The 27,327-nt window shown below is 33.0% G+C and overlaps 1 protein-coding gene across 1 annotated transcript; it reads right to left on the reverse strand.

Annotated features, from left to right (window-relative positions):
- LOC124373118 (zinc finger MYM-type protein 3-like) lies at positions 1-27,327 on the reverse strand. Its single transcript, XM_046831509.1, has 6 exons — positions 27,181-27,327; positions 24,417-24,600; positions 22,433-22,554; positions 9,168-9,315; positions 7,851-7,953; positions 1-602 (listed from the first exon to the last, which is right to left on the reverse strand). Exons 1-6 carry the CDS (start codon positions 27,325-27,327, stop codon positions 428-430), a joined length of 879 nt encoding a protein of 292 aa, XP_046687465.1. The 3' UTR covers positions 1-427.

The raw sequence follows: 27,327 nt of genomic DNA on the forward strand, positions 1-27,327 counted from the left end.
TAGAAATTCAAAATTATTTTGTTATAAAACTTATTTATAATGGTAAAAGCATTTTCTTACAAGTAAAAAAGAATAAAAATACAAAACTGAGGATTCATTTCATAGGTGGAGTTTTATAACAGGGACAAGAATTTATGTGCTATAATTACTACTTAAATACATGTATATTTATACATTAGTAAAACATAATACAAAGTCCCAAGTAATATTAATATATTTTTTATGCTTACAGGTATTTTAAATACACATGAAATATACAAAAATTATACATTGGTGGTATCAACTAATTTATACCTCGTCACTTTTATTCCAAAATCAACCTTTTAAGCATAAAATGTCTTTAACTGGTTGATTGGGATGTTCACGTGATTGATTTAGAATCAAACATATTCTTATTTCTTGACAAAGGTATTTTCTGGTGGAGAATTTACGGAGTAAGCATAGCTATGTTGATTTCTTTGACCATTTTTACTCTATTTAACATCTTCTCTAGCAGTTCTTTGCTGAGAGCCATGGTAGAGTACCAAACTGGACTGTCTGGTACACACGACCGTTCAGGTTGTAGGTAGAACACATCACTTCGAGTCCTGACACTTTCTGGGCTGAAAATTTTGAAAATTATTAAGAAACAATATTGTACGACATCAACTAATTAAATATAATTTATCCAGATATCTCAGTTATCCAGATTGGTTTTATAAAGTAAATGGAGTTCAATATTTATTAATAAAACATGTTTGTTGAATTTCCTGCATAGTTTGTTTTTGTGTTAACGCATGTTCACCATTCAGAAATGCACAACATGCACACACACAAATTCAGAGTCCTAACATCGAACTACCCAAAAGATTTACTTAAGGCAGGTACGAGTATGGATGTGCCAACAATTGATTGAGGTGCCACTTAAGATACACGACCACTGGCTCATGCAACAGATTGCCATAAGTGATGTCACCACCTTGTAAAGTCAATATTTTGAGCCTTCGTTTGCAGGACTTTAAATGGGTGTTGTTGCCCACTAAAAGGGATTCATCCTTATAGGCCTTCAGTCATAATCTCATGGATAGCAGTTTCACACCTCTGACCGCTAAACCGAGTAATGTCCTACCTTGTGAGATTCCTTTCTTACTGAGCAGTAATAATATTATAACGACACACTAAACCAAACCGGTTCAGACTGCATTATACAACAAACAGCTACATTAGATGTTGTTAACAATGTTCTGGTAGGCCTACAAGACGTTAATTATAAATTTGGAAGTAAATGATTGGTTTCAGACTCACAATATTTTTGGTGCAATGACCTACATATAAACTGTATCAAGAGTGTATTCTTCAATGTTAACTGTAATGAAACTAAGAAAACCTTTTTACAAACTAAGGCTTTAATCAACAAAATTCAACTAGATAACCTTAAATATTCAATGTATAAACTCAATCAGAATGTATAACAATTACTTAATATCTTCTTTAAATTAACATATGATCTAGTTATGTTTACATGGAGTAAATTATATAACATTCTCCCCACTGAATTTAAGAGGTAGTCATTGAAAACGTTCAGGATCCTTCTTATTCTTGATCCTCTTCGAGGAGAAACTATTTTATTTTTCTTGATTGAACTGTTCAGATTCAACTTCAGTGTCTTTTGAAAAACCTTTCTTATTTCCTTGTGATGCATCTTCATGTTCATCCTCCACCTCCTGTACTTCCGACCAATTGGATAAGTCTGTCACCATTAGACTTTTTATCACCTCGGGGAGCTAAGTGTTTTTAGTGAAACAGTAGATTCTCTTCCATTGGGGTAACGAATTAGAGCGTATTGTGGATTTGCTTCTACTAATTCAACTTCATCAACTAGTGGTTCGTATTTGCTGCTTCTTACATTTCGCCTAGTTTAGTACTGGACCAGGTTGCAGTAACCATGCTGGTAGTGAAGTACCTTAGTTGATCGGCGTGGATGTATGAACATTTCTCTCGTGTGGAGTGCAGTTTTGTTGCTGTGCATAGTAAAGAGCGTATCGAATGTAGAGACTCTGGAAGTACAGACTCCCAGTATCGTTGGGTCCAGTCCTTTGGATTTTAGTGACAGTGTAACGGTCTTTTCCATATAATTCCCATTATACCTCTCAATTTGTCCATTTCCTGCAGGATTGTATGGACTGGTTAAACTTGTAGCAATCCCCTTTTGATGAAAGATATGCCCTTATTTCATCAGACAAAAATGATTTGCCTCTATCAGAATGGATGTAATTTGGTATCCCATAAACAGAGAACAAGTTTTCCAAACATTCTATCACAGTACTCGAAGTCATCTCTTTGCAGGGGTAAGAGAAGGGGAAGCGAGAGTACTCGTCAATAATATTTAACATATATCGATTTCTACTTGACGATGGTAGTGGTCCTTTAAAATCAATATTGAGTCTTTCAAAAAGGTGAAGTGGCCTTTATCAATGTGTTTGGTTTGTTTGTGGAATCTAGGTTTGACCTCTGAACAAATAGGACAAGATAAAGTCATTGATTTGAATCTCATTCAAAGAATATGGCAAATTCTTGCTGCGTACCCAGTGATAGAAACGCGTTATTCCTGGATGACAAAGAGCCTGGTGCATTTCAAAAAGTTTGTTGTCAGTCGTAGATGCATTACAGATCCGAGAGAGTGCGTCTGCAGAAAACGTTTTCTTTACCAGGTCGATATTGAATGTCGTACGAGAAAGGAGAAAGCTCTAGTCGCCAGCGCATGATTTTGTCGTTTTTAATTCTGCTAGAATGTTTTTTGGTCAAAAATAAATGACAAAGCTTTTTGATCAGTTAAGAGAATAAATTGTCTCCCTAACAAAAAATGTCTCTCCATTTCTTAATAGATTCTACGATGGCCTGTGCTTCTCTTTCTACTGTTGAGTGTTGTTTTTTCACTTCCAGACAAAGTCCTAGAAAAGAAGCAACAGGACGTCCATTTTGGCTTAGTGTAGCAGCTATTGCAACTCCTGAAGCATCAGTTTCGACTATCAATTGATTTTCCGGTTCAACAAGTCACAAGAAATGATCTTTCTATATCCTTCTTAATGTTTTTGAAAATCACTAGCGGCAATGGAGGTTGGTTCAATAGGAAAATTCTTACAGCTTACCAAACTTCTAATTTGTCAGAAAACCTTGGTATCCATTTGGAGTAGTATGATAACAATCCAAGTGTTCGTTTAAGAGAAGCAGCATCATGAGGCAGAGGCATGTCCAAAAGTGGTTGTAATCTCTCTGGTCGGGACGTATAGTTCTATTTTTGATTTGATAACCAAGGAATAGATATAGTATCTTGAGCAAATTTACATTTCTTCAGGTTCAATGTTAGATTGTATTTCTTAGCCACAGCCATAAACTTTTCTAAATTTTTATCATGATCTTGTTTTACCCATTCCTCCTATTGTAACATCATCAATATAATGCGAAAGTACCTTCGAGTCCTTCTTCCTGAAATAATCTTATTTATAGTCCTTTGGAAAGCGACACGCCGTTGGTTTACTCCAAAAAGGAATGCGTTTGAACTGATACAATTGCCCATTAGCTTCAAAAGCGGTAAGTTGTTTTTCATGCTCTGGAATTGGTATCTGATGATAAGCACTAGACAAATCCAATGAACTGAAAGTATCAAATTTTAGCAATTTTTAACACAAGTGATTCGATATCGGCAAAGGATAAGCATCCAATAATGTAAATTTATTTACTGTCTGAGAATAATCTATTAACAAGTCGTTTTCTTGTGGTTTTTCATTTTTGGGTAATGACACTTGAGCTCGCCATGGAGAAACACTTTCCTCGATAACACCATCTTTCAGAAGAGACTGTATTTCACATTGTATAAAATTTTTCATCTTCCCCAAAAAACCGCCTTGTCTTAGTCACAACAGGTCGACAATCTTTAGTCATGTGCTGAAATAATGATGGTGGTTTCCACATTAGCACAGGCAACGTTACAAACAGAGAAAGATGATCTTGGTCCCCCCAAAGTCTACAGTAAACATTTGTATGTAGTTTCATGATATCATGTCCTATCAGTACATCAGTACATAACCTTTCAATTTACAAGCATTTTGATTTGTTTGTAAGCATTGTCTTGTACATACAGATCTAACCCTAACATACCCCCCTTTAATTGGTGAAACGAGTGACGTAGATGCCATCGACACCTGTTTTGACTTCTGGAAATGTTTTAAGGTTGTTAGCCTTTACAAAACTACTATCAATAAAACTATCAGAACTTCCAGTATCAACTAAAAACTTAGCAGAAATTCCGTTTACATTTCCGGATACAATTGCTTTAGATAATACTTTGGGTGTTTACTGACTGCTGAAGTTATTATGGGACATGTTGTTAAAGAGGCTGAATTTATCTTACCATTTTTTAAGATTCTTAGATAAACAAACTCCTGAGAAAATGACCAGTTTTTCGAGCAACCTTTACAAATAGCATCTTTTGCAGGGCAGTCATCTCTTGAAATATGTCTTGCTCTTCCACAAAAATAACATTTCTGTCGGAGTCCTGTGTGCTGATACAGCAGCAGCAGTAGAATTGTCTTCCTGAGTTTTTTAGTTTGTCTGAAGGAATCTTTTAAATTACTACTCGTGATCAACGTAGTGACAATATGATTGAGGTACACCTGAAGTCATGGAATAAGCGTCCGCATGTTTCTGAGCTGACTCTAAGGAACGAGCTATTTCTTCAACTTTTTCCAAGGTTAAAACGTTATGTTTCCAGAATACGTTGTCTGATTCGAGAAGAATATTTAAACCACTAATAAAGGCATCTCTGATAGACTCATCACTATAGGTTTTAGCATCGACATTTACGAAATCACACTCCTTACTAAGAGATTTAAGCGTTTGCAATAGTGATTTATTGATTCTCCTTCTTGTTGTTTATGATTAGCAAGCAAGTGTCTAGCAAAAAGTTACATTTTTCTTAGGTATGAATAATGTTTCTAAAGTTTGTATAGCAATTGTTGTAATCTTTACACTCACTGATAAATTCATAGTTTTCATAGGTTAGAAAGTTCACTAGTACTCCAAGTTTCTTATCTTCTTTAACTTCATCATTTTCTATGAATGTATTGAACGTTTGAAACCAATGTTTCCATTGTTTAGAAGCATTTGTTGTTTCAGGGCTGCATGCAAATTTCTCAGGTTTCAGTAGTTTTTCCATTACAGAGTATTGAAGTTAGTATAGCAAAAAATGTTGATTAAATTGTAATGAAACTAAGAAAACCTTTTTACAAACTAAGGCTTTAATCAACAAAAATTCAACTAGATAACCTTAAATATTCAATGTATATAAACTCAATCAGAATGTATAAACAATTACTTAATATCTTCTTTAAAATTAACATATGATTCTAGTTATGTTTACATGGAGTAAATTATATAACATTAACCAAGCAAGGTCAATGAAAATTATGTGATAATGATGAACCAGAAAATATCATAACTCATTCTCATGCCACGGCATAACTAGATCGACCCATAATCAATGATGTTATTAAGACTTTCAAGTTTATTCCAATTTTTGTTCATCCAGATCACCTTTGGTCCCAACTAACCTGGATAAAAAAGGTTGTATTGTAATGAAATTAGTTATCCTTTGACTGCTTAGAGATAAAATCTCTAGCTACAATTCTTTATACATCCATGTAAGTGCAATATATACTGAGAGTTCCATTTTAAACTTCAGCAATGTTTTACGTGTTCTTAACACTGCTTGGATACCACGGCCCAGATTTTTTGTTGCTGGAAAACCTTACTAAAAATGCCAGGGCAACAATCCATCACCACAGTTATTGTTATCGTAAATTTAATTAACCCTCAAACTGATAGTAGGTCATTTTGGAGTTTTTTGTAGTCATATTTTAAACATTTAGTAAAAAATAAATTTTTACTAGAAACCTATATGTGTAATGCATTATGTGTTCAGGAAAATGTGGAGATAATTATTGTATAAGAACATTGTGCATAAACCATAAAAAAATTGAGAGACAGGCAAGTTCAGAGACTTGTTCAGTATCACCTACTGCTACAATGGAGGTAACATGTGAGGAATAGTAAGTGGCTTTAAAATTCTGCTTTCTCTTCAGAAATCTTCAGCTTAGGCCTATACAATGTTACAGGAGGCATATGGCGAGTTTATTCTTCCCTACAGCACAGCTCGAAGGTGGTTTAAAATGTTAAATGTTTAGAGAGGGGAAACAATCAATTTTAAAGGAAGGTGAACCTATAGTGCTCCAGTTACTGCTCTTATGGAAGAAAACATCAACATTGCTGCTGACTTGTGAGAGAGGATCAACAAATTATTCTAAGATCACTTTCTAAAATACTGAAAATTTCATTGGGTGCCACTCAGATGTTGGTAATGTAAAAATTACACACGAGACGTGTTTGTTCAGGATGGGTTCCAAGATTGTTGATTTTTAACAAAAGAACATTAGCATGCAGGACTGAAAGCAGTTAAAGTTGATGTAAGAGGAAGATCCAGAGTTTATTTCAAATGTCTTTCTCTCACTGCTGATGAAACCTGGCTACACCATTTTGATCCTGAGAGCAGACAGAATAGCTCAGTGTGGAAATTTACTTAATCACCAACTCCCCAAAAGCAAAAAATGGTTGTTTCTGCTGGGAAAGTTATGGTCATTCATTCTTTGATATTCATGGAATGGGTTATCATCATGTCATACCTGCACACACATCAGTAACTGGACAATACTATAGGGACATCTTGAAGACACTACAAGTCCAAATCACCACAACCAAAAAAGGCACAAGTTTATCAGGCGCAAAAAACCACATTTCCGTGAAGCAGGCTGGATGCTGCACCATGATAATACGAGGTTACATACTGTCAATGTTACTGCTAAATATTTGGAAAAAATCGACGTGAAGTGGATCCCACACCTTCCCTATAGTCCGGATTTAGTCCCATGTAATTTTTTTCTATTTCTTAACTTGAAGAAATGCCTTTGTGGGAGGCATTCTATCATCAGAAGCAGTAGTAAAGCTGTGGAGGCGACTTTGAGAGACCTCTTAAAAATATGGTTTCCAGTACGTATTTGAAGAAATGCTGGGATAAGTGCAACGCATACAAGGGAGACTATTTTGAGGACTATCAAAATTATGAGGATGAATAAACATTCTTTATTGAACCCTCGTACTTTATATTTACAACATTAATATATTTTCTAAATGACTTTGGATTGCCGTTTAACGCTCTATATTATACAACGTGAAAACATTAAAAACTATCATAGTCTACTTTTTAAAATAGTTAATTTAGTCTAATCTCAATTTTTATTGTTTTTTCCAGATAAAAATACTATTAAAAAAGAAAAGTGTTATGGTAAAAATTTTGTTTAGTACATTCCATACATTTCAATTCTTGTATATTAATTCCAAAGATAATGTGACAGCTTTTAGCATAAAACATTTTGTCAAGCCTGGCACTAAAAATGTTAAATCTTTTAATGTTTCAGTGCAGGAATGTTAAGCAGATTGTTGGTAAAATATTGTTCCAATCTAGGGCAAAATGGTTCCATTCGGTATGGTTAAAAGATTATGCATAATCAATCATTTACAATTCTTGCAAAATGTGCCCATATTCTAAGTTATTTAATTGTACAGATTTCACAAACTTAAAAACACCAATTTATAAGGTCTAATATTACTCTCTGCTTTCACTATGTTTAATTAACTGATAATAAACTGGCAAAAAGCAATAAACACTAAGTTCTTAAAAAGAATATGTATTAATAAAACTGTAATAATGATTGTTTTTTTTAATAAAATTATAAACTAATTATTAAGTTAATAATTACCATTTTGTCAGATAAAATTCATATAATTTCACTGGACACCTGAGTGGATTCTCCTCATTCTCTTGTTGTTCATAAACTTTCTTCTTCTTTGAGTTTGGATCATCTAAAAATTAACATTAAATACTGTCACTGTTTTCAATTCATAATATTTTCATTTGAAACAACAAGTTATTAATTATTTTATCTTTTTACACTCATGAATTAGACAATGATTTACAATATTTAGATGGGCCATTGTAATCGTACAGTTTCTATGTAGAGTTTCCATTTTACTGTGCCACCATTAGTATCTGAAAAACGACTACATTTACAAGAACATTTAAATAGGAGATTTCACTTACTCTTTAGTAAAATTTTTAATTATTCACAGAACAATTCTTAGACATGTCAAAATGTATTATTTTTAAGTCTAATATGCTGTAGTTCCTAAACAAGTAAGTTAAAAAAGAAAGAGCCAAATATAAAAAAATGTTCCAAACTGCTTTTATTATATTCAGAATTGCAAGAAAATATAGGGTCTTCCGTAAGAAATTTTCAAGTTGTTTAACATTGGCAGCAACATTTTAAAATTCTAAAATCATACTTTTATCATTGTCACTAAAAGGTGAGTATTTTATATGTTATTTCGATTAATATGAAATTTTTTTTATAACAGCCCACATTAAAGTAAATACATTCTATGTAAACAAACCAGAGTAAAAAAAATTAATTTTTTGTTTCCCAACATAACACCGAAACAAATAACAACTAATACTGTTAAATGTAGTGTTTATGTGTTTTGCAATTTGGCTAGCAAAACAATACTTAATAGTTTTGTTCCATTCACATTTCTTGGGTCTTCTCATCTGGTCTAGTTAAATGCCAGTTGAATAAATAATAAAACTATACTATTTAACATGAACACACAGTACGACTGACTCATATCATTTCTTGAACAGACTATTTAAATCACACTAACAACTCTATGGCGCGATATGGGCTGCATTGCTTTATGTTATTATATTACTGATGGTACAATCGTGATACCATCTATGAATAAGGGAACCACCTTGTTATTACCATGATTATAAAGGGTTCCACATACATACACTAAATAAAGAAGTCTAAAAACAAGTTTCTTTGATAACAAAACTATTATTGCACCTTTGAAGTTTTATGGTTATAAAGGATACTAGAAAAGTGTGATTTCAATGAAAAGTATTTTTGAGTATTTAAATACTAAAGTAGTGATGAAAAATTATTAACAACTAGCTAACAACAGAAATAGATTAAAATGGAGAAAATTGCATGAAATAACAGAAAATTACTTAAACTGACCTAACAGAGCTTGGGGAGGATAAAAGCGTAATAGAACATTTCTTGAGCCAGGTGCCTTGCCCCCTCCACCAGAGGCTTGTTGATTCGGGTTCCTCTTCCAATGCTTCATGATGTGAGAAAATGACAGCATCAGGTGTTCTTCTACATTCTGAAATTATTTGAAGAATTACTTTAAGAACATGTTAAAATTGTTTAAAAAGATTTAATTCTGAAATAGATTCAAAATGCTTATCAATAAATAATTAGTTGAAGTCTACTAAATAAATTAGGGAGACCAAGGTTTTTTAATATACCTAACTCATACCAACTGTATGCAAAGAGCACACCTAGCCTATAATAACTGTAATATACTATTACTATTATACACTTTAAATAAATGGTTAAACTTAATTTGTATTCTGATGATTATAGTTAGAAATAACAAATAACTCAGTATGATATAAATGTGAACTTTAATGATGATAAATTAATTGACATACAAGTTTGAATTTTGAAACAAGATGGAGGATACAATAATGGTAAATTTTTAAATACAATTCTTAATTTTTAGGGAAGGGTGGTCGTGCTGGCTTAGTGAAATAGAAATATTGGGTATTTTATTTTATAAAAGATATTGTAATTTTGAAAAATAATTGTTGTTAAATTTTAATTATATTAATTTTGAATTATTAGCCAAATCGAATGTTCCTGGGTTTATGTTCTTCCAATGAATCACTAGTAAACTTAAAAAGAATTTTCTCACCCAATGTCTGTCTTCTGCTTCTTTGTACTTCAGTGATAATAAGAATTTAATAAAGTAACCTTTCAAATACTGCTGAATAAATGTAACCAGTTTCTTTATAATAATAATCTTGCTTCACTTCTTTCAGATCCCTCTCTCCTCTTCACCTTTTAAATATCTGCTCTCTTCACTCTTCAACAATCATCCCTGCACACTGTATCACTGACTTTAGTTCACTTTATAACTTTTGAATTTTATATGTAATAAGGTGAATTTTTATTAATTTTGATTTCGTATTTATTATTGTTTGTAGTTAAATTTGAGACAATTTATAAATAATTATTCATTAATTATTATTACTAATAAAGTTCTAAATTAAATTAGGCCTAAGTATTGAAATGGATGTGAGATGGGTGTATGAAATGAGTCATTACAATATCCCCTCAGAAATCATGTGAAATAAATGAACATGGTTTCGATACAATGACGAATGAATAGCAAATGATACATATAGATGTGTGATACTTAAAGAGAAGGATGAACCACATTAAATGAGTGAATTAATTGATGATCATACATACTATTTAATAAATTTAATTAACAAACAAACAATAGGGAAAAGGAGAACAAAATTAACATTAGGGTTAGGTAGTATTTAAGCTAAGCCAACGAACAAAGTTACAAGTTTCTTAGTATACAATAAACAAACAATAGATAAACATTAGATCAATGGCAAATATTAACTCAATGTCAAAGGACATAGTTTTATTTTTGAAAATACACATTTAATGAATTGTGTACCGAATAGCGGTATACTTTCCACTAACAAATTATTATCCCCTCCTGATAGGAAAATGTTTATATAGTATTGATTAAAAGTGTCTATGTCACTGGGTGTATAGTTGCACTGTTTTATTTGGGAAATAGTATTAATTTCACACAGGTCCCAACGCGTCAACTTCAGTATCTTCTGTAGCGTTGTTGACCGAGTTTTTATATGGCTTCAAAGAGGATATATGATAAGGTCCATATACATGTTCTTGGGATAAATCAGAAATTTGGTAGGTCGATTTCCCGAGGATTTCTTGAATTATGAATGGTCCTTCGTACACTTCAAATAATTTTGATGTTTCACCAGCTATAGCTTTAGAAAGGTGATGGGACTTTACCAATACTTGGTCATTAATTTGGAGAGAAACTGGTTTTCTCTTTTCATTTATCTTATCAGATCTCTTCTTTCTACTTTCTTCAAGTTTACGCCTTGCAATCAGTAGTTTGTGTTCGATTGGTACTTCTTCAGCTAGAGGGTTTGATACATATTTTTCCCAAAATCTGATATTTCTTGTTCCAAACTGTAGTTCGTTTGGTGTGAATCCAGTTGATTCATGGTAAACTTCATTAAGACATTCATTTATAACAGGTACATATTTCACCCATCTCTTATGATTCTGTGAACAATATGTTCTGAGACAGCGCTTTATTTCTCTAATTGGCCGTTCTGCCAAATTAAAACTGGGGTGATACACTGGACTGTATATTAATTGTATGCTGTGGGATTCAAATTTCCTGATCCATTCGTTACTTTTAAATTGGGTTCCGTTATCTGATTGAATTCGTTTAGGAAAACCGTAATTAGGAAAGTGATGGTGAAATAATTTATGTAATATACTTCTGGTTGTTGCTCTTTGCAGTGGATAAAGTTTAACGAATTTGGTAAATATGTCAATAACAATTAACATGTATTTTGTATTTCCTACACTAGTCGGTAAGGGACCTATGATGTCAACTGCTAACTGGTCATTCTTCTCTCTGCATTTAACTCCTTTGGCTTGACTGTTGAGTGGATGGTTGTTGATTTTGCAGCGCTGACATTTATCACATGATGATAACAGTTGCCTGATTGTTCGATGCATATTCTTGAAAATAAAATTTTCACGCAGTAACAGGAAACATTTTTTTGCACCGCAGTGTAGATAATAGAGATGGCATTCTAGGATTAGTGGTTTAATTACTGATTCTGGGATGACTATAAGCCATTTGCCCTTAAATTTTTGTAGTAAAGTGTTGTCATATAAACGATAATTAGTATATAATTGTTGAAATTCATTTGTTTCCATAGGTGACTGTAAGATTTCTATAAGTGGTTGTAGTTTAGGGTCTTGATGTTGAAGCTGAGGTAAGTTTCGGAGTTGATCTTGTAGATGTTGGTCGGGAATTCTCTCGATGTAATGAATAGATAACTCAGTGAGGTTGTTTGCATCGCTTGACATGTGCTGTGGGGATATACGACTGAGAGTGTCAGCAGTAATGTTGTCCGTCCCTTTGCAATGGATTATTTTAAAGTCGTACTCTTGTATAGCCAATATCCATCTTGCTAATCTATTGTTTAGCAAACGGCAGGTTTTCAAAAAAGTTAAGGCGTGGTTATCTGTAATTACTGTTAACTTAACGCCCATAACACTTCTGTAGGCAGTGGATTATAGCCAATAATTCCTTTTCGGTTGTGGTGAAACGCTGTTCTGCTGGTTGTAATGTGCGTGATATGAACATAATTGCAGCTTTTTCGTTATTTTCTTTTATTTGATATAGATGTCCGCCAATTGCAAATTCGGACGCATCGGTCTGTAAGTAGAATTCTTTGGATGGATCGGGGTGTGTTAGAGTGTTAGTTTTTATGAACAGCTGTTTAATTTTGTTGAATGTTGTATCATCATCTCTAGTCCAATGAAATTTAGCCTTCTTTGACGTTAGCCGTAATAGTGGCTGGACTGTTTCAGAGAATTTATGAATAAATTTATTGTAATAATTTATACATCCGAGGAATGCTTTTAATTGTGTACGACTTCTGGGAGTTGGGAAGTTTAGAATTGGATCAATCTTACTGTTATCCAAACAAAGACCTTCATTTGTTAGAGTAAAACCTAGGAATGGTACAGAATCTTTACAGAATTGAGATTTTTCAAAGTTTATTGTCATGTTGGCTTCAGCTAGCTTTTTGAATATGTATTCTAGGTGTTGTAGATGTGTATTGAAATCGGGGGAAATGATACATATGTCATCAACGTAAATTGCTGTGAAAGCTTCTATCTCATCATCAAACACGTTATCAAGAGCTCTTACTAGTGCAGCTTGGGAAGTAGAAATTCCAAATGGTGTGACTTTGTACTGGTAGGTCTTGCCTCTAAATTGGAATGCGGTGTATTGACGCGAAGTTTTAGTAAGTGGGATTTGCCAATATGAAGCCGTTAAGTCTACACTGCTTATAAATTTCGCGTTTCTACATTTACTCAGAACTTCGCTAACACTGCGGTTACATTCGAAATCTGGTTTAATTATTGCGTTTACTTTGCGGGCATCTAAACACAATCGAATTTCTCCAGACTTTTTAATTACTGGGATGATAGCATTTACGTAGGTACTTTTGCTTCTCTCGATTATGTTAAGGTTCTCCATGCGTTGAATCTCAACTTGTACAGCGTCTTGGTATGCTTGAGGTACTGGATAGGTTAATGATTTAAAATTTTTAGGATTTTCTATATTTAATTCGTGTTCATATTTAGTGCAACATCCGGGTTTGTCTGAGAAAACGTCCCTATATCGGTATAGTAGATTGATCAAACATTGTTTTTGTTCTTCATTTATGTAGTTATTAGGGATTAGAGTTTTTCATTATATCTTCCACCGACATATTATCTTTGGATGATATATTGTGTTGTGTATCAATGTAATCATTATTCTCATTATTAATCTTGTTATCTTCCCATTGTTTCATAGTGCCATACTCATTAAATGTTGACATTGAGTCATTAAAATCTTCCATAAGCATAACGCCTTGTTGAGTGGTGATTTCACATAAGTGCCCTTCATTTATTGCCATTACAAACTTCATTATAACATTTGTATTGTTTATTTTCATATTTATTGTATTATTATTAAAGTTTAGCTCTGCTTTCCATAATACTAGCATATCCATTCCTAAAATCACTGGTTTGACAAGATGCGGTACTATAAGGAATTGTATGTGAGTAGTCTCGTCAGCTACTGTGACAGGTACATATACTACTCTGTTGATTCGTTTTGAAATGTTTCCAATAGCAGTTTTAATGGTAGTATTGGCTAGGGGCAGTTCTTCAAATGGCTTTAATGATTGTTGGTTGTCCATAAACCAAGACTCTGACAAACAAGTAATAGATGATCCGGAATCAATTAAGGCATTAGTTTCTACATTATTAATTTTGATGTTAATTTCTGGACATCTTATTTGTATAGGATTAGTTATTAGTGGATGTTCTATTTTTTCCTCAAAAAGGAAATCTTTATCACATATTATGTTGTTAACTTGAAATTCACTACTAGGGTTATAGTTTGAAGAATAATTCTGATTTAAATATCCGAGGGCGTTATTTTCTAGCGCTGTAGTTTCATATTTTATTTCTGGTGCGATGTTTCCTCAGTTTCCGTTCTACAGCGCGCAGAGCCGTTTCCCGCCGCTGGAACGTCTTCGCTGCGGTCGTTGCCGGTACTAGAAGGTAGATTTCGAGCATTTTCTCCCTGCCACACGATAGTGCATACTTGTGCCTGTTCTGTGGTGGGGTGATGTCTATCGTTTCCTGGGTAGTAGTGAGTATTCTGTCGATTTTGGTAGTGGTCTTTGTATGGTTGTGTCTTACTCTTGAATTCATTATCATTACGACTGTTGTATGGGTGGTAATAGTTTTTGTTATGTTGGTTTCGATCATTATAATGTTGATTTTGTCCGTGATATTGATTCCTTGGCTGATATGCTCTTTGTTCAATGTTATTATGTGGTGTGACTGGGGATTGGTGAGGTTTCTGGTGTATTGGCTTATAACCAGATGAATTGTGATTTTGGGATGAAATTATTTTGTTCCGTTTTGGGCCGTCTCGGATGTCTTCTCGTTGTAGTAATCGTTCAAACTCTTTAATGGTGTTAATGTTTTGAACGCTCCGGCTATCCTGAATAATTTGTTCAAACCGTTCCGATAAAATGGTGACGATTTCTTCTTCGGTTAATAGTGGGGTAATCGATTGTAGTGTGATAACACGCTCGGTGAAGTATTCAGCACGAGTCAATGTTCCATTATTCTTGTAATGTTCTGATTCTATTTTTGCACGTATGCCGCGTTGCACATCACGACTCCAATATTTCGTAGTAAATTCTTGTGCAAAATCCTCCCAGTTTTTAATATCGTGTTTTATTAATTGGAACCATCGTGACGCGTGACCTTCGAGACTACTTTCTAATATGTCAATGAGATGTTCAGTGTTAGATGTGTGTGTGAGTTGCACACGACCTATATTTTTTTCGTAATACCTTCTAATTTTTTGTAAAAATTCCATTGGACTGGTAGAACGTCCGTTGAATGTTGGCACTTGTCTGTCTACAGAATCTCCTCCGGTACAAATGACTTGCAATGGTTCACATGGTTTCGTCTCAATTTGAGATTTAGATTTTATATTTTCTAATTCACATTCATATTTATTAATACACTCGGCTAGATTGTTTATTCTATCATGATTGTTTTGGATTTGTGGTTGAATTTCATTTATAATGGTTTTGATTTGTATTTTATTTGTTTCCGCATTTTCATGTCGTACTTGGTCTATAGCATTTTTATTTCAAAAGCAATTTTATTTTCTAGAGTTTGATTTTTGTTTTGTACCGATTCTAATATCTTGAACTGTTGGTTATTCATCTGTTGGTTTACAAATGCCTTATGTTCTTCAAAACTATGATTTAATTCTCCTCTAATGCTGTCAGTGGATTCTTTAATTTTCAGGTCTATTTTTTCACGGAATTGATCTTGATTGTCCCTTATAGCGTTCAATTCATTTCGGAATTCAGTTTGATTATCCCGCAGTTTATTAATTTGTGTCTCGAGTGTCTCTCTACAAGATTTGATTTCATAGCTAAGTTCGATTTTAGTTTTATAAATACAATCACTTATTTAGTTTATTTTTGCGTTTAGGTTTTCGTTTAACTCAGATTTAGTGTTAATCAAATTTTCATTAAGTTGTTTTAAACCGTTCATGATAGCATGAAGAGCTGTCGATTGGGATTCGTCAGCGGTTTGTTTATTTGACCTGTCACTGCCAATGGCATCAACTGATTGAGTATAATGAGAATGTTCAACTACAACGTTTAGTGTGGGAGGCGCAGTAGCTCCATCTTCACGTCTCTGCAGGGAATCAGGGAAATTTGCCGCGTAGGTGTTGGTAGCACTGTTTTCATTCATCCGTGATTGGTTGTCGACCGCTGTGAGAATGTTGACTTGGTTAGCGCGAGGAATTGTGGGAGTTTGTTCTGCTTCTTCTCTCTGTCCGCTTTTGTCTTCGCTACCGGGATTAATGGCGTCTTTGTTTACGTTTAGCACTTGGTTATTTTCCATATTATCTGTTGGGAATGGGTACCGTTTAGGGTATCTTAAATTAAAATCACGGGACATTAATTGCGATAAAAGATAGAATAATATTACAGGACTAATGTATTGTTAATTAAATGTTTATATAGTGAGTTATTAAATAACCTATAGCCTATTGACAGACAATATGAATAAATGACAACTAACTACGTACAGTACTTATGTCTAGGCTATTGTTACGATCTAGAAAATTGTCTCAAATCAAAGATTATAAATATTTCATTAAGCCACTACGTTGGACGCCAATTTTGTAATATACTATTACTATTATACACTTTAAATAAATGGTTAAACTTAATTTGTATTCTGATGATTATAGTTAGAAATAACAAATAACTCAGTATGATATAAATGTGAACTTTAATGATGATAAATTAATTGACATACAAGTTTGAATTTTGAAACAAGATGGAGGATACAATAATGGTAAATTTTTAAATACAATTCTTAATTTTTAGGGAAGGGTGGTCGTGCTGGCTTAACCCTTTTAACCCAGACGTCCGTACTATACGGACGTCGTAAAAATGGCGTCAACTCCCGACGTCCGTATAGTACGGACGTGCACTTTTTATTACTTTACTGGCCACCTATTTCACCAAATGCTTTGAAATTTCACAGACTTGTGCACAAAGATATTTTGCATCGAAATATATTAGTTTGTAATGGTTTGACTTCGTATTTTGTCAGTCTGTGACTGAGCAATTGCAGTTCGTCCCGACTGACTGCTCACGCTTGCTGCAGACAGCTGTATATCACATGGTTGTGAATATTCCGTTTTCTTCACACTTTTAGGTTAAAGCAGTGTAAATTACGGCAGTTAAAGTTGAGTTTATTATTTGTTTGATTTCAAAATGAGTAAAAGACATCGTTCAAAGTCTCCCGTAAGTGAAAATACACTAATTAATAACCTAGTTGCAAATGGTGTGGATGTGATTAGTGACGACGATTTGAGTGATGGATATCTTGAAAACATTTCTTCTGAATCAGAAGGGGAATTAGCAGAGGAAAGTGATAGTGAATTATCTGTAACTTATTTAGATGATATAGTTGAAGACCCAACTTTTGAACCCTTTGAAAATTCATCAGATGAGGACGTTGCTCAACCAGGAACATCATCTGGTAGGCCTACTGTTGCAATGAGATCTACTCCTACAGGAAGACCTAGAGGTAGGCCTAGAACAAATATTTGTAACAATAATGTGCCTCAAAGTAGGCCTAGTACACCACCTGATCAAGACCCAAATTTGTTATGGAAAAAGGTTGATGAATCAAATGATCCTGGAAGCAGTACTCAGTTTCCCTATTTTGAAAACCCTGGGCCTAAGCATTGCCCTCCAGGTGATGCAAAGCCAGTTGAGTACTTCAATATTTTCTTTACTGTACATTTGTTGACGATTTTTGTTAACATGACAAATGAATATGCCAAAAAATATATTCAGTCTCACGCTGGCCTAAATAATACGCCTCAATCTAAAGTCCGTAAATGGACCAACATTACACATGGAGAAATGAAAGGCTTTATCGCTGTTTTACTAAACATGGGTCTAACTAAAAAGCCCACTATAAAAAGCTACTGGAATAGAAGTGACTCACAATTCATTCCATGGTTTGGAAAAATGTTTAGGCGCAATCGTTTCGAGGCTATTTTGCAATTTTTCCATATTGCGGACAACAACTCTTTGAGTAAACCAGGAGAACCAAACTACGATCCATGTGGTAAATTTGTACCAATAGTTGAACATGCTAACAGACTGTTTAGGTTACACTACACACCACATCGTGAACTCTCTATAGATGAAAGTTTATTAGCCACTCGATGTCGCTCTCAAATTTTACAATACCTTCCCAATAAACATCATAGTCGCTGGGGTATCAAATTATGGATGATATGTGACAGTGTCACAAAATACTGCCTAGGTTTCTTTTGTTACAAAGGTAAAAATGAGTCTGCTAGGCCTACTAACAAAAGTGAGGATCAGGGATTGGCTTTTACTGTTATAAAAAAATTGCTGACACTTGGAAACTATCTTGGGAAAGGCTATCATCTTTTTGTTGATAATTTTTTCACGTCAATACCTATTGCTAGGTATTTATATAGTAAGGCCACTTACATCACAGGAACCCTGCGTAAAAATAGGAAAGGTATCCCTATGGAGATGAAGGAGAAATTCCAAGTGGGGCAAAAGTTATATATGCGCCAAAATGAATTGCTTTTGCTTGGGATGAAAGAAAAGAAGACACAAAAAAATCCAGTACTATTATTGTCAACAAAAAGCCATGCCCAATCTGTTGATAAAATAAAAAAGAGACATACTGGTAATTTGACAAGCAAAATACCTGAAGTAGTTGATAGCTACAATAAATATATGGGTGGCATAGATGTGAATGACCAGATGCTTTACAATTATTTAGACGAAAGGCGAACAGTGAAGTACTGGAAGAAAGCTACATTCAACATAATGGCTAGAATGGTTTTGAATACATATATTTTGTACAGAGAAAACTGCTCTGGACCACCAATGTCACGCTTCCAATATATGGTGTGTATAATAGAAGATTTGGGTAAAGAGTGGATGGACAGTAAGCAGCGACATGACGACCCATTAGCTGGTGGTGACAACATACAAAACTATGGACTGCAACACCTACCAGGAAGAATGGAAAGGAATTGTTGTGTGTGTAGCATTCAAAGTACTCAGTGTGGGGGTAAAAGAAAAAAAGCAAGGTATTTTTGTGTACGTTGCCAGAAAGGAATTCACCCCAATTGTTTTGGTGACCACAAGTGCTAAAACACTTTGCAGTGATGTAAATATTGTTTTAAAACTTTTTAAAAATTTAGATTATGAAAAATTTTAGTTATTTTGTCAGAAATAACTTTGGTTTTATGTTTATTTTAAATAATGTGAATTTCGAAAGTCTTGTTACATTGCCTTGCCCAGAAATGGCAAAAAAGACTTTACACGGCTTTACAAAAATTGATGTTACTCCACTTGTAAATAAGGTAGGCCTATAATTTTTGTTTCCTTTTATTAAGGATTAAATATATCATAAAGTAAATGGGTATTTTTGTGTCAAATATTTTTTTATCTATATGGTTTCCATGATCAAACTTTAAATTTTTTCATTTTGATTTATTTTTTATATATGTATATGTATGTAAAAAAAAGTACTTTCAAAATAATAATTTTATTTGTATATTTCTGTAAGCTACATATATTAAGAAGTAAAACAAAAAAAGAATTACCTAAATATCTTAAAAAATAACCGAGTTATGAATTTTTTACAAAACCCTTACATTTTGTCTGAAAATGGCTTGGGATTTCTGGCACATCACTTGATTTAATGGCCGGGGTTAAAAGGGTTAATGAAATAGAAATATTGGGTATTTTATTTTATAAAAGATATTGTAATTTTGAAAAATAATTGTTGTTAAATTTTAATTATATTAATTTTGAATTATTAGCCAAATCGAATGTTCCTGGGTTTATGTTCTTCCAATGAATCACTAGTAAACTTAAAAAGAATTTTCTCACCCAATGTCTGTCTTCTGCTTCTTTGTACTTCAGTGATAATAAGAATTTAATAAAGTAACCTTTCAAATACTGCTGAATAAATGTAACCAGTTTCTTTATAATAATAATCTTGCTTCACTTCTTTCAGATCCCTCTCTCCTCTTCACCTTTTAAATATCTGCTCTCTTCACTCTTCAACAATCATCCCTGCACACTGTATCACTGACTTTAGTTCACTTTATAACTTTTGAATTTTATATGTAATAAGGTGAATTTTTATTAATTTTGATTTCGTATTTATTATTGTTTGTAGTTAAATTTGAGACAATTTATAAATAATTATTCATTAATTATTATTACTAATAAAGTTCTAAATTAAATTAGGCCTAAGTATTGAAATGGATGTGAGATGGGTGTATGAAATGAGTCATTACATAACATTGATAATACTTTTGTTAAATGGAACTAGTGATGAGTAAAATAATTTCTAGTTATCTCTGCAAATCATTTTAAAATAGAGTGGTATTCCTGGATTAAATTTATGTTTTCAAACTGTTTCCAAAGCTTTAAGAATGGCAGAAATTGGAGATCATTTTGTCTAAATCATACTTAGGCTAAACAAAGCTATTAGGATTTGAAATTCAAAAATCGGAAATCAATTTTTTTTTTAATTGGAACCAGATTTGACATTCTACAATTTTTTACTTGCATGTTACTACATAGGATAACAATAACTAACCTTTAATTTTGTAATGTTATTTTTACTTTTTTTTCAACAAAATTATGATACGTGAATGTACTAGGAAAGTATATCCAGAAAGTAGATTATGTTTTGCTCTGTAGCCGCTAGGGGAAGGACTATTGTGGCTATTTTGATGTCAGGGCATTTCTCCGTTACTGCATTGACAATAGCAGTTTAAAGTGTGTGAGGCAATTGAAAATCCCGTGAGTTGTGAAGTGCAGTCGGTAATAAGGTTTTTGTTGGTTCAGCACAATAAACCAATTGAGATTTATTGCCAACTCTGTGAAGTTTATGGGAACGATGTGATTAGTGATTACTGAAGGTGGAGTGTGTCAAATGTGCATTAGGTTTAAAAATGGCCGTACTAATTTGCATGATGAAGAACGAAGTGGGCGGCCAAGCATTGTGAACGAAGTAATTGTCTCTAAAGTCATAAGAAGATTAAAGAAGATCGACGATTCACAATAACAACTCTCTTAGTTTTCCTCAAATTTCAAGGAGTTTGTTACACAAAATTGTTACACAGAAGTTAGGTTACCATAAATTTTATGCAAGGTGGGTAATGACCAAACATGACAAATCAGAGTCCTGGATGCTTTTAAGTGTGAGATGTTTCCACATCCGCCTTACAGTCTGGACATTGCACCCAGTGACTACTACCCGTTTCCAGCAATGAAGACCTAGTTTGTGACGCAGCGCTTTGATGACGACGTGAAACTGCCAGAGGGTGTGACCTGATTGAAGTCTCAAGCAGCAGAATTTTATAACACTGGAATTTCAAAATTAGTTCATGACTATGATAAATGCCTAAATTTGTATGATGAAATAGTATTTTAGTATCACTTTCAAATATACATAATACAATTTTTTTCGTACTTTGATTTTTGTTAATATCAAAATGTAATCTACTTTCTGGATAGCCCTTGTATTTTATTTACAGCTAAATAACTAAACAAGAATTATAAAAATCTGTTATACATTTGCTACATAGCTTAATTTAGTTATTACATTTTAAACTAAACCCATTGTGCAACTTATCTCTCCTTTGTTATTGAACAATGTTTAACTGCTATGTATATATTATAATTTTCATTACTTCTCTCAATATCTTCTATGTCTGTTGAATTGGATCTTTTGCAGAATGTTCTCTCAATTCCAAATTTCTATATAATCTAACCTGTGAGATTTAACTAGGAACTTGTAGTTACTTAGTTCTTCCGATTACCAGTACATATCATATAGACAACACTTATCATGTTGCGGCAGGTCCAAATCAACATGATTACACACAGTTTATTCATAACAAATATACTGGACATTTTCTGTTAATTTACTACCACAGTATTCACATTATTTCTTAGATTTTTAAGATTAAATTTCTGACTTTGGATAGTTTACTGATAGGTACTATCATAAGGAATCTTTTTCATTCTTTGGCTTTCGGTACTGCCCAGCGCTGGTGCCCTGTCAACTTATTCAACCAAAAGCACTTAGTGATATAAATTGAGATAACGATTTCACTTACTTTACATTGTTAAAACAGACTACAATAAATACGTCATGGACAATAATTTAAATGTGTCACGAGTATGTAGAATGGAGTAAGCACAAATAAATTATTTCATGCTTTGAGGATAACAGTTGACTCAAAGGAATTTGTTGACATATTTTTAGTACTATTTATCTAAAGTGATCATATATGTAATCTTGAAAATTGCAAATAAAGACATAGGTCATGTTTACATTATTTTGAAGGACTTCGCCTCTTATATCTAAGTTACATATATAATTGTTGATTAAGTGAACAAGACAAAGAATTATTTCTTCCATACATTTATTTGTCTTACCGTTAAATTGAAGTGTTTGGTGTTAAAGAAGATGAGAGTGCTCAGTAGAGTATGTGGAGAGTAAGCCCCCAGTTGTTTGCTTTCCCATAAATGCTCCTCTTCCACTCTGGTTACTATGTAGTCTACAAAAATATATACAGTTACATATATATTTTTATAAGTCATCCACTAAAATAGATATGCAATAATCTATAGAAATAATATTTATAGAATAATATAATATAATAAAATAATATAATATCTATAGAATATATATATTATGATAAGCAGGTTTGGTATTGTGATAAAGGCTGAGCAAAAAAGTTCTATTTCATAGCATACTCGTTAGAATTTAATTTCTTCAATTAAACATTAAGATATTGAAAGGATTTTTTTTTTCAATTTATCATCACTGAACACCGTTTTAGATGATATACTATTTACCTAAAATTAATGTAAATATGTATACTTATTTATGTATTTTTCCAACATTGCACCCACTAAAAAAATATCAATGGAGACCTATTGTTTATAATTTTTACATAATCTGCTATAAAACAAAAATTAACAAGAATTGGGTGAACTTAACATTAAATAAAGATAAATGTAAAATAGTTCACAATCTACCTCACCAGTGTTGTGATCTGCAATGATTCCCCTCATAAAACACTTTCTATAGTTACACTAATAATATATACAAGTACATTATAAAACAAAACAAGCTCTATAGCTAAATAAGGCATAGAAGGACGATGGTGTTTGATAGCAAAGAAACCAAGGCGAACTAAATGTCAACAATCATGGAAACAAGACATAATAATAGAAGACAATATTTTGACATGGAATAAACACAAATTATAGTGTATAAGAAATTACTGCATGGATGTATGTACAACATTGGATGTTATATATTCTAAACTTTCAAGTACAAAACGTGTATTACTAAAATTATGAATATACGTTTGTAAGCGTGAATAATGAATAATCCAGGAGCCGAGAACAATTTGCATTGTTTGAGCAGACATCTTGGGATTTCTTGAAATTGATAAGAGGAATTTCCTTTAAGCAAGAAATCAATATTCAGCTGTACTCGTTTTGTTGGAGATCAAAACTGGAGTATCATAAGGGTTAAAAATATGAAACTAACTTTTTACTCACATCAACATTTTTTAGCTCAAACACACTTAAGAAACTAACTTCACATAGCATAGCTACGGTGGGAAAGGTTGATTCAATACGAATGTTGAGTTCAGCCCCATTTCACTTTCCTCTTCACTTTCACAAGTCTGAAATATGACACTGTCAGAGACTTGACTCCTGGAATCTGGAGTCAACATCCGTCTGAAGAGCTTCCAAAAAAAGTCGACGACAAAGAAATCCAAAACAAACTCTATTATGTATTTGATGAGTCAAAGAGGACACTTCTTCATCTAGATTATGTTTTTTGTAGGCTAGGTATCACTGATGTTGAAACGATGCAAAGGGTTGGTTTTGAGCTTCTTTATCACTATCTTCAGACAGAGTCGAATCTGTGACAGCATTACATTTCACATGCTATACAGAAGGTGAAATAGAGCTGAACTCGACATTCGTATAAAACCAACTGTCAGACACGTCAATAAATGTTAAATCAGTATCAGCTAACCATATACAGACCGGCAACTTACAGTTCTATTTATATAGTTATCTGACAGCATTATAACTATTATGTGTGTGTAGCTACGTGTATTATGTACGTATAAAGTATGATCAGAGAAAAATAAATGTTTCATATATTTAACCCTTTCAATAACCTCCCATTATGACCTTCACCAAAACTAGCTTGGTTGATGATTAATTGTTTTTAAAAATGAAGACCTCTATCGTTTTAAAGTAAAACCAGGTTGTGTGCTTATAAAATGCAAATTAGATCTAAACTCCTAGATTAGCAGTACTAGGAAAGTGAGCAATAGATTGAATGAAATTATTAATCATGGGAACATTATTTTATCACTATAATACTTACGATGGTCATTAAAAATGTCAGCAAATTTCTTTGCTACTTCATCTAACGAGTCCGTAAATGGTTCATAATAGGAGTCAGTAAAAATGTTGTCTATTCTGCCATTCTCAAAGAGGTATTGCTGGATTCCCAGGCATAGGTAGTATATTGTATCTGGTGCATACTCTGATCCATTTGGCTTCTTTACCTACATTAATACAAATTTACAATCACTCTATAACATTTGTCTCATAGCAATACAATTAGAAACTTAAATTTTTTTTATTCTCACAAAAAGTATGATAATAGGCAACTAAACCCCTTTTTAAAAAGGTTTTAAGCTACCTATTTTTGATACCAATATGGAGATAACCATGTATTGTGGAGTTAATAACATAAAATAATATAAGTATGATATTTATTAAAATCTAACTCATCAAATTCAACACTTCTGTAACTATAGCATAAAGTATAAAAATTCAGCCATTTATATTTTTTACAGAGTCTAGCATTTCTTTTTCATACATAACTAATAAAGTAATTTTACAAAGTCCACCTGGAACCCAGTGGGATACTAAATGTAATTTTTTTAATGCAGTACGGCCCTTATGTTTTGTCATGTTATACATGGAGTATTTGGAAAATAAAAACACCATTTTGTCAATTCTCTTTCCCAACTGCTACATTATTCATAAGAAAGAACCCAAATTTAGTCTCCTTTGAAAAGTGGTTAAGTGGTTGTAGTAAGCCTGAATAACTACCACCACACCTAATGAAATTGTAACTGGTTCCATCCAAACAAAAGAGTAAAAATGTGTGGAAAATAAGCTATATTGTTATTATTCGCTACTTTCTCCATGAAAATTCATTGTGCAATTAAAACCCTTAGGTTGAATGATCTAGCCAAAATTAATGAAGTTAATTCCATTATTTACTGAAAAGGTTTGTGAGAGGAGACAACAAGGTGTCCATGTAATTACTGAAAAATCCTTGCAAGAGGTGAATGAGGAAGTCAGTTCTAATAGAAGCTCTAACAGGGTCTGTTAGATAAGTATCGGGACTGGTTCCAAAAATCAAAATTTATTGCAGGCATCATAACAATTACTTAATAATCTTCTGAGTACATTCTTCCTGCATCAATACACTTAGTTCTGCATGTCTGCCACTCGTCAAAAGACCGCTGGAAGCCGGTTTCTGGAATAGTATTGAGAACCTTGGTCGTCACCTCTTCAACGGCCTCGATCCATAAGTCGAATCAATGTCCTTTGAGCTCCCTTTTCATTCGCAAAACAAGAGAAAGTCTGGTGGAGCCAAGTCTGGGCTGTAGGGGGAGGGAGGGTGAGGCAAGTGACTACGTCAAATTTCGCCAGCAGCTGCTGCACAACAATTGCACCATGGCACAGCGTATAGTCACTGTAAAGTTATCAATTCTTCGCAATGGCTGGTTACACGCACGATTTCCTAGGCATGTCAGTACTTGCACATAATTTGCAGAAGGTCGTTCCAGTAGGCATGAACTCCTTGTGAGCAATACCATGTTGGTCAAAAAAAAACAATCAGCATAGTTTTGATTTTTTATTTTGACATCCAAACTTTGAGATTATTTATAAATCCCACTATTTTGTTACTGTATGTTTCTAAACAGATTTTATATACAAAGAACTACAAAAACACATTTTAGCTATCGATAAATTGTGTATTATCAACCAGATGTCCGCAAATAGATGCTGTAGACTCATGGTGATGCACCAAAATAAATACAGAAAATGTGAATTGCTGTATAACTAAAATATTATTTATTTTTTATGTTATCTATCTATATTTTTTCATACATCAAGTATAAAATTGTGTTAACAATCAGTAATTAGCCAATTGCCAATCAGCTGTCATCCTAGAATAGACTTTTTGGATTTGAGATTCAGCTTTCACACTTCACTAGTTGTACTATTATAAAAAAGTAATTGTCCAAGCTAAGTACTTCTGTTGGTATCAGAATCGAGAGAAAACGAACTGTGGTATCAAGTATCAGAATCGATCCATTACTAATATAACTTCAAAGGAAACTACAAAATTTTATGCATAATCCTAGTATTTTTTACAGAGCCTGAAATTTATGCACAATCCTAGTTTCTCATGTTTTTCCCATTGGATGCAGTCCTGGTTACATTCCAGCAAGAGAAATTGTACCACTACTACCTCATAATGTGAACAAGGATAAGTAATTTTACTTGTGAGAACTATCGTAAGTACTTATAATAACATACAGTACATATTTCATTTGTACATATTTATAATGGTAAATGAATACAAAATATTTTGGGTGCTATACCTTTAAATTAAACATCCTGTTTCCTTGAAGTCACAACAGGAATAAGTTATATATAAAAGCAGTTAATTGTTGTAGCTTTAAGTTGTACAAGTTTTCTTAATCTAACAGTCATCATAATGTAAACAAAAAAATCAAAATATTTTTCTTTTTAAAAAAAGACTTGCATACTCATATCAGTCATAGAAGTTTATATATAGCCAATTAATAAATATTAAAACAGTCAGAAAGGATTCTCAGTGTTGATCTAATTATAACACTTAAATCTTTCATTTACAACTGGATCCAAACATAACACTTATAGCACAAGCTTCTCTTATCTGCTATTAATGTCCTGATATCTTATTAATGCAAAATTCACGATTTCTAGCGCAATCAGGTAGATATTTATATTTGCTTACGGTTAACACAAATCCAATAGATACACGATGCTAAAGAATATTAAGAAACACAAGCACTTACCTCTTTCACGAAAAGACAAAGAGAATAATTTAATTCATCAGCGGTTAACTGTAATATATCACTTTTAAAAGGTTTAATTTTTTTGTTTGTGCTACTCAGCTTTTCAATTTCTGCATTTTTTCTGTGACACCCAACTTTTCCATGCAT

Source organism: Homalodisca vitripennis, unplaced genomic scaffold (genome assembly GCF_021130785.1).
Source record: "Homalodisca vitripennis isolate AUS2020 unplaced genomic scaffold, UT_GWSS_2.1 ScUCBcl_4859;HRSCAF=11282, whole genome shotgun sequence".
Classification (NCBI taxonomy): domain Eukaryota; kingdom Metazoa; phylum Arthropoda; class Insecta; order Hemiptera; family Cicadellidae; genus Homalodisca; species Homalodisca vitripennis.

Coding starts and splice junctions, on each gene's coding strand:
- LOC124373118 (XM_046831509.1), bottom strand. CDS start 27,327: ATGCATGGAAAAGTTGGGTGTCACAGAAAAAATGCAGAAATTGAAAAG. Junction 22,555..24,416: donor TGACATTTTTAATGACCATC/GTAAGTATTATA, acceptor ATATTTTTGTAG/ACTACATAGTAACCAGAGTG. Junction 9,316..22,432: donor CCAAACACTTCAATTTAACG/GTAAGACAAATA, acceptor AAATAATTTCAG/AATGTAGAAGAACACCTGAT.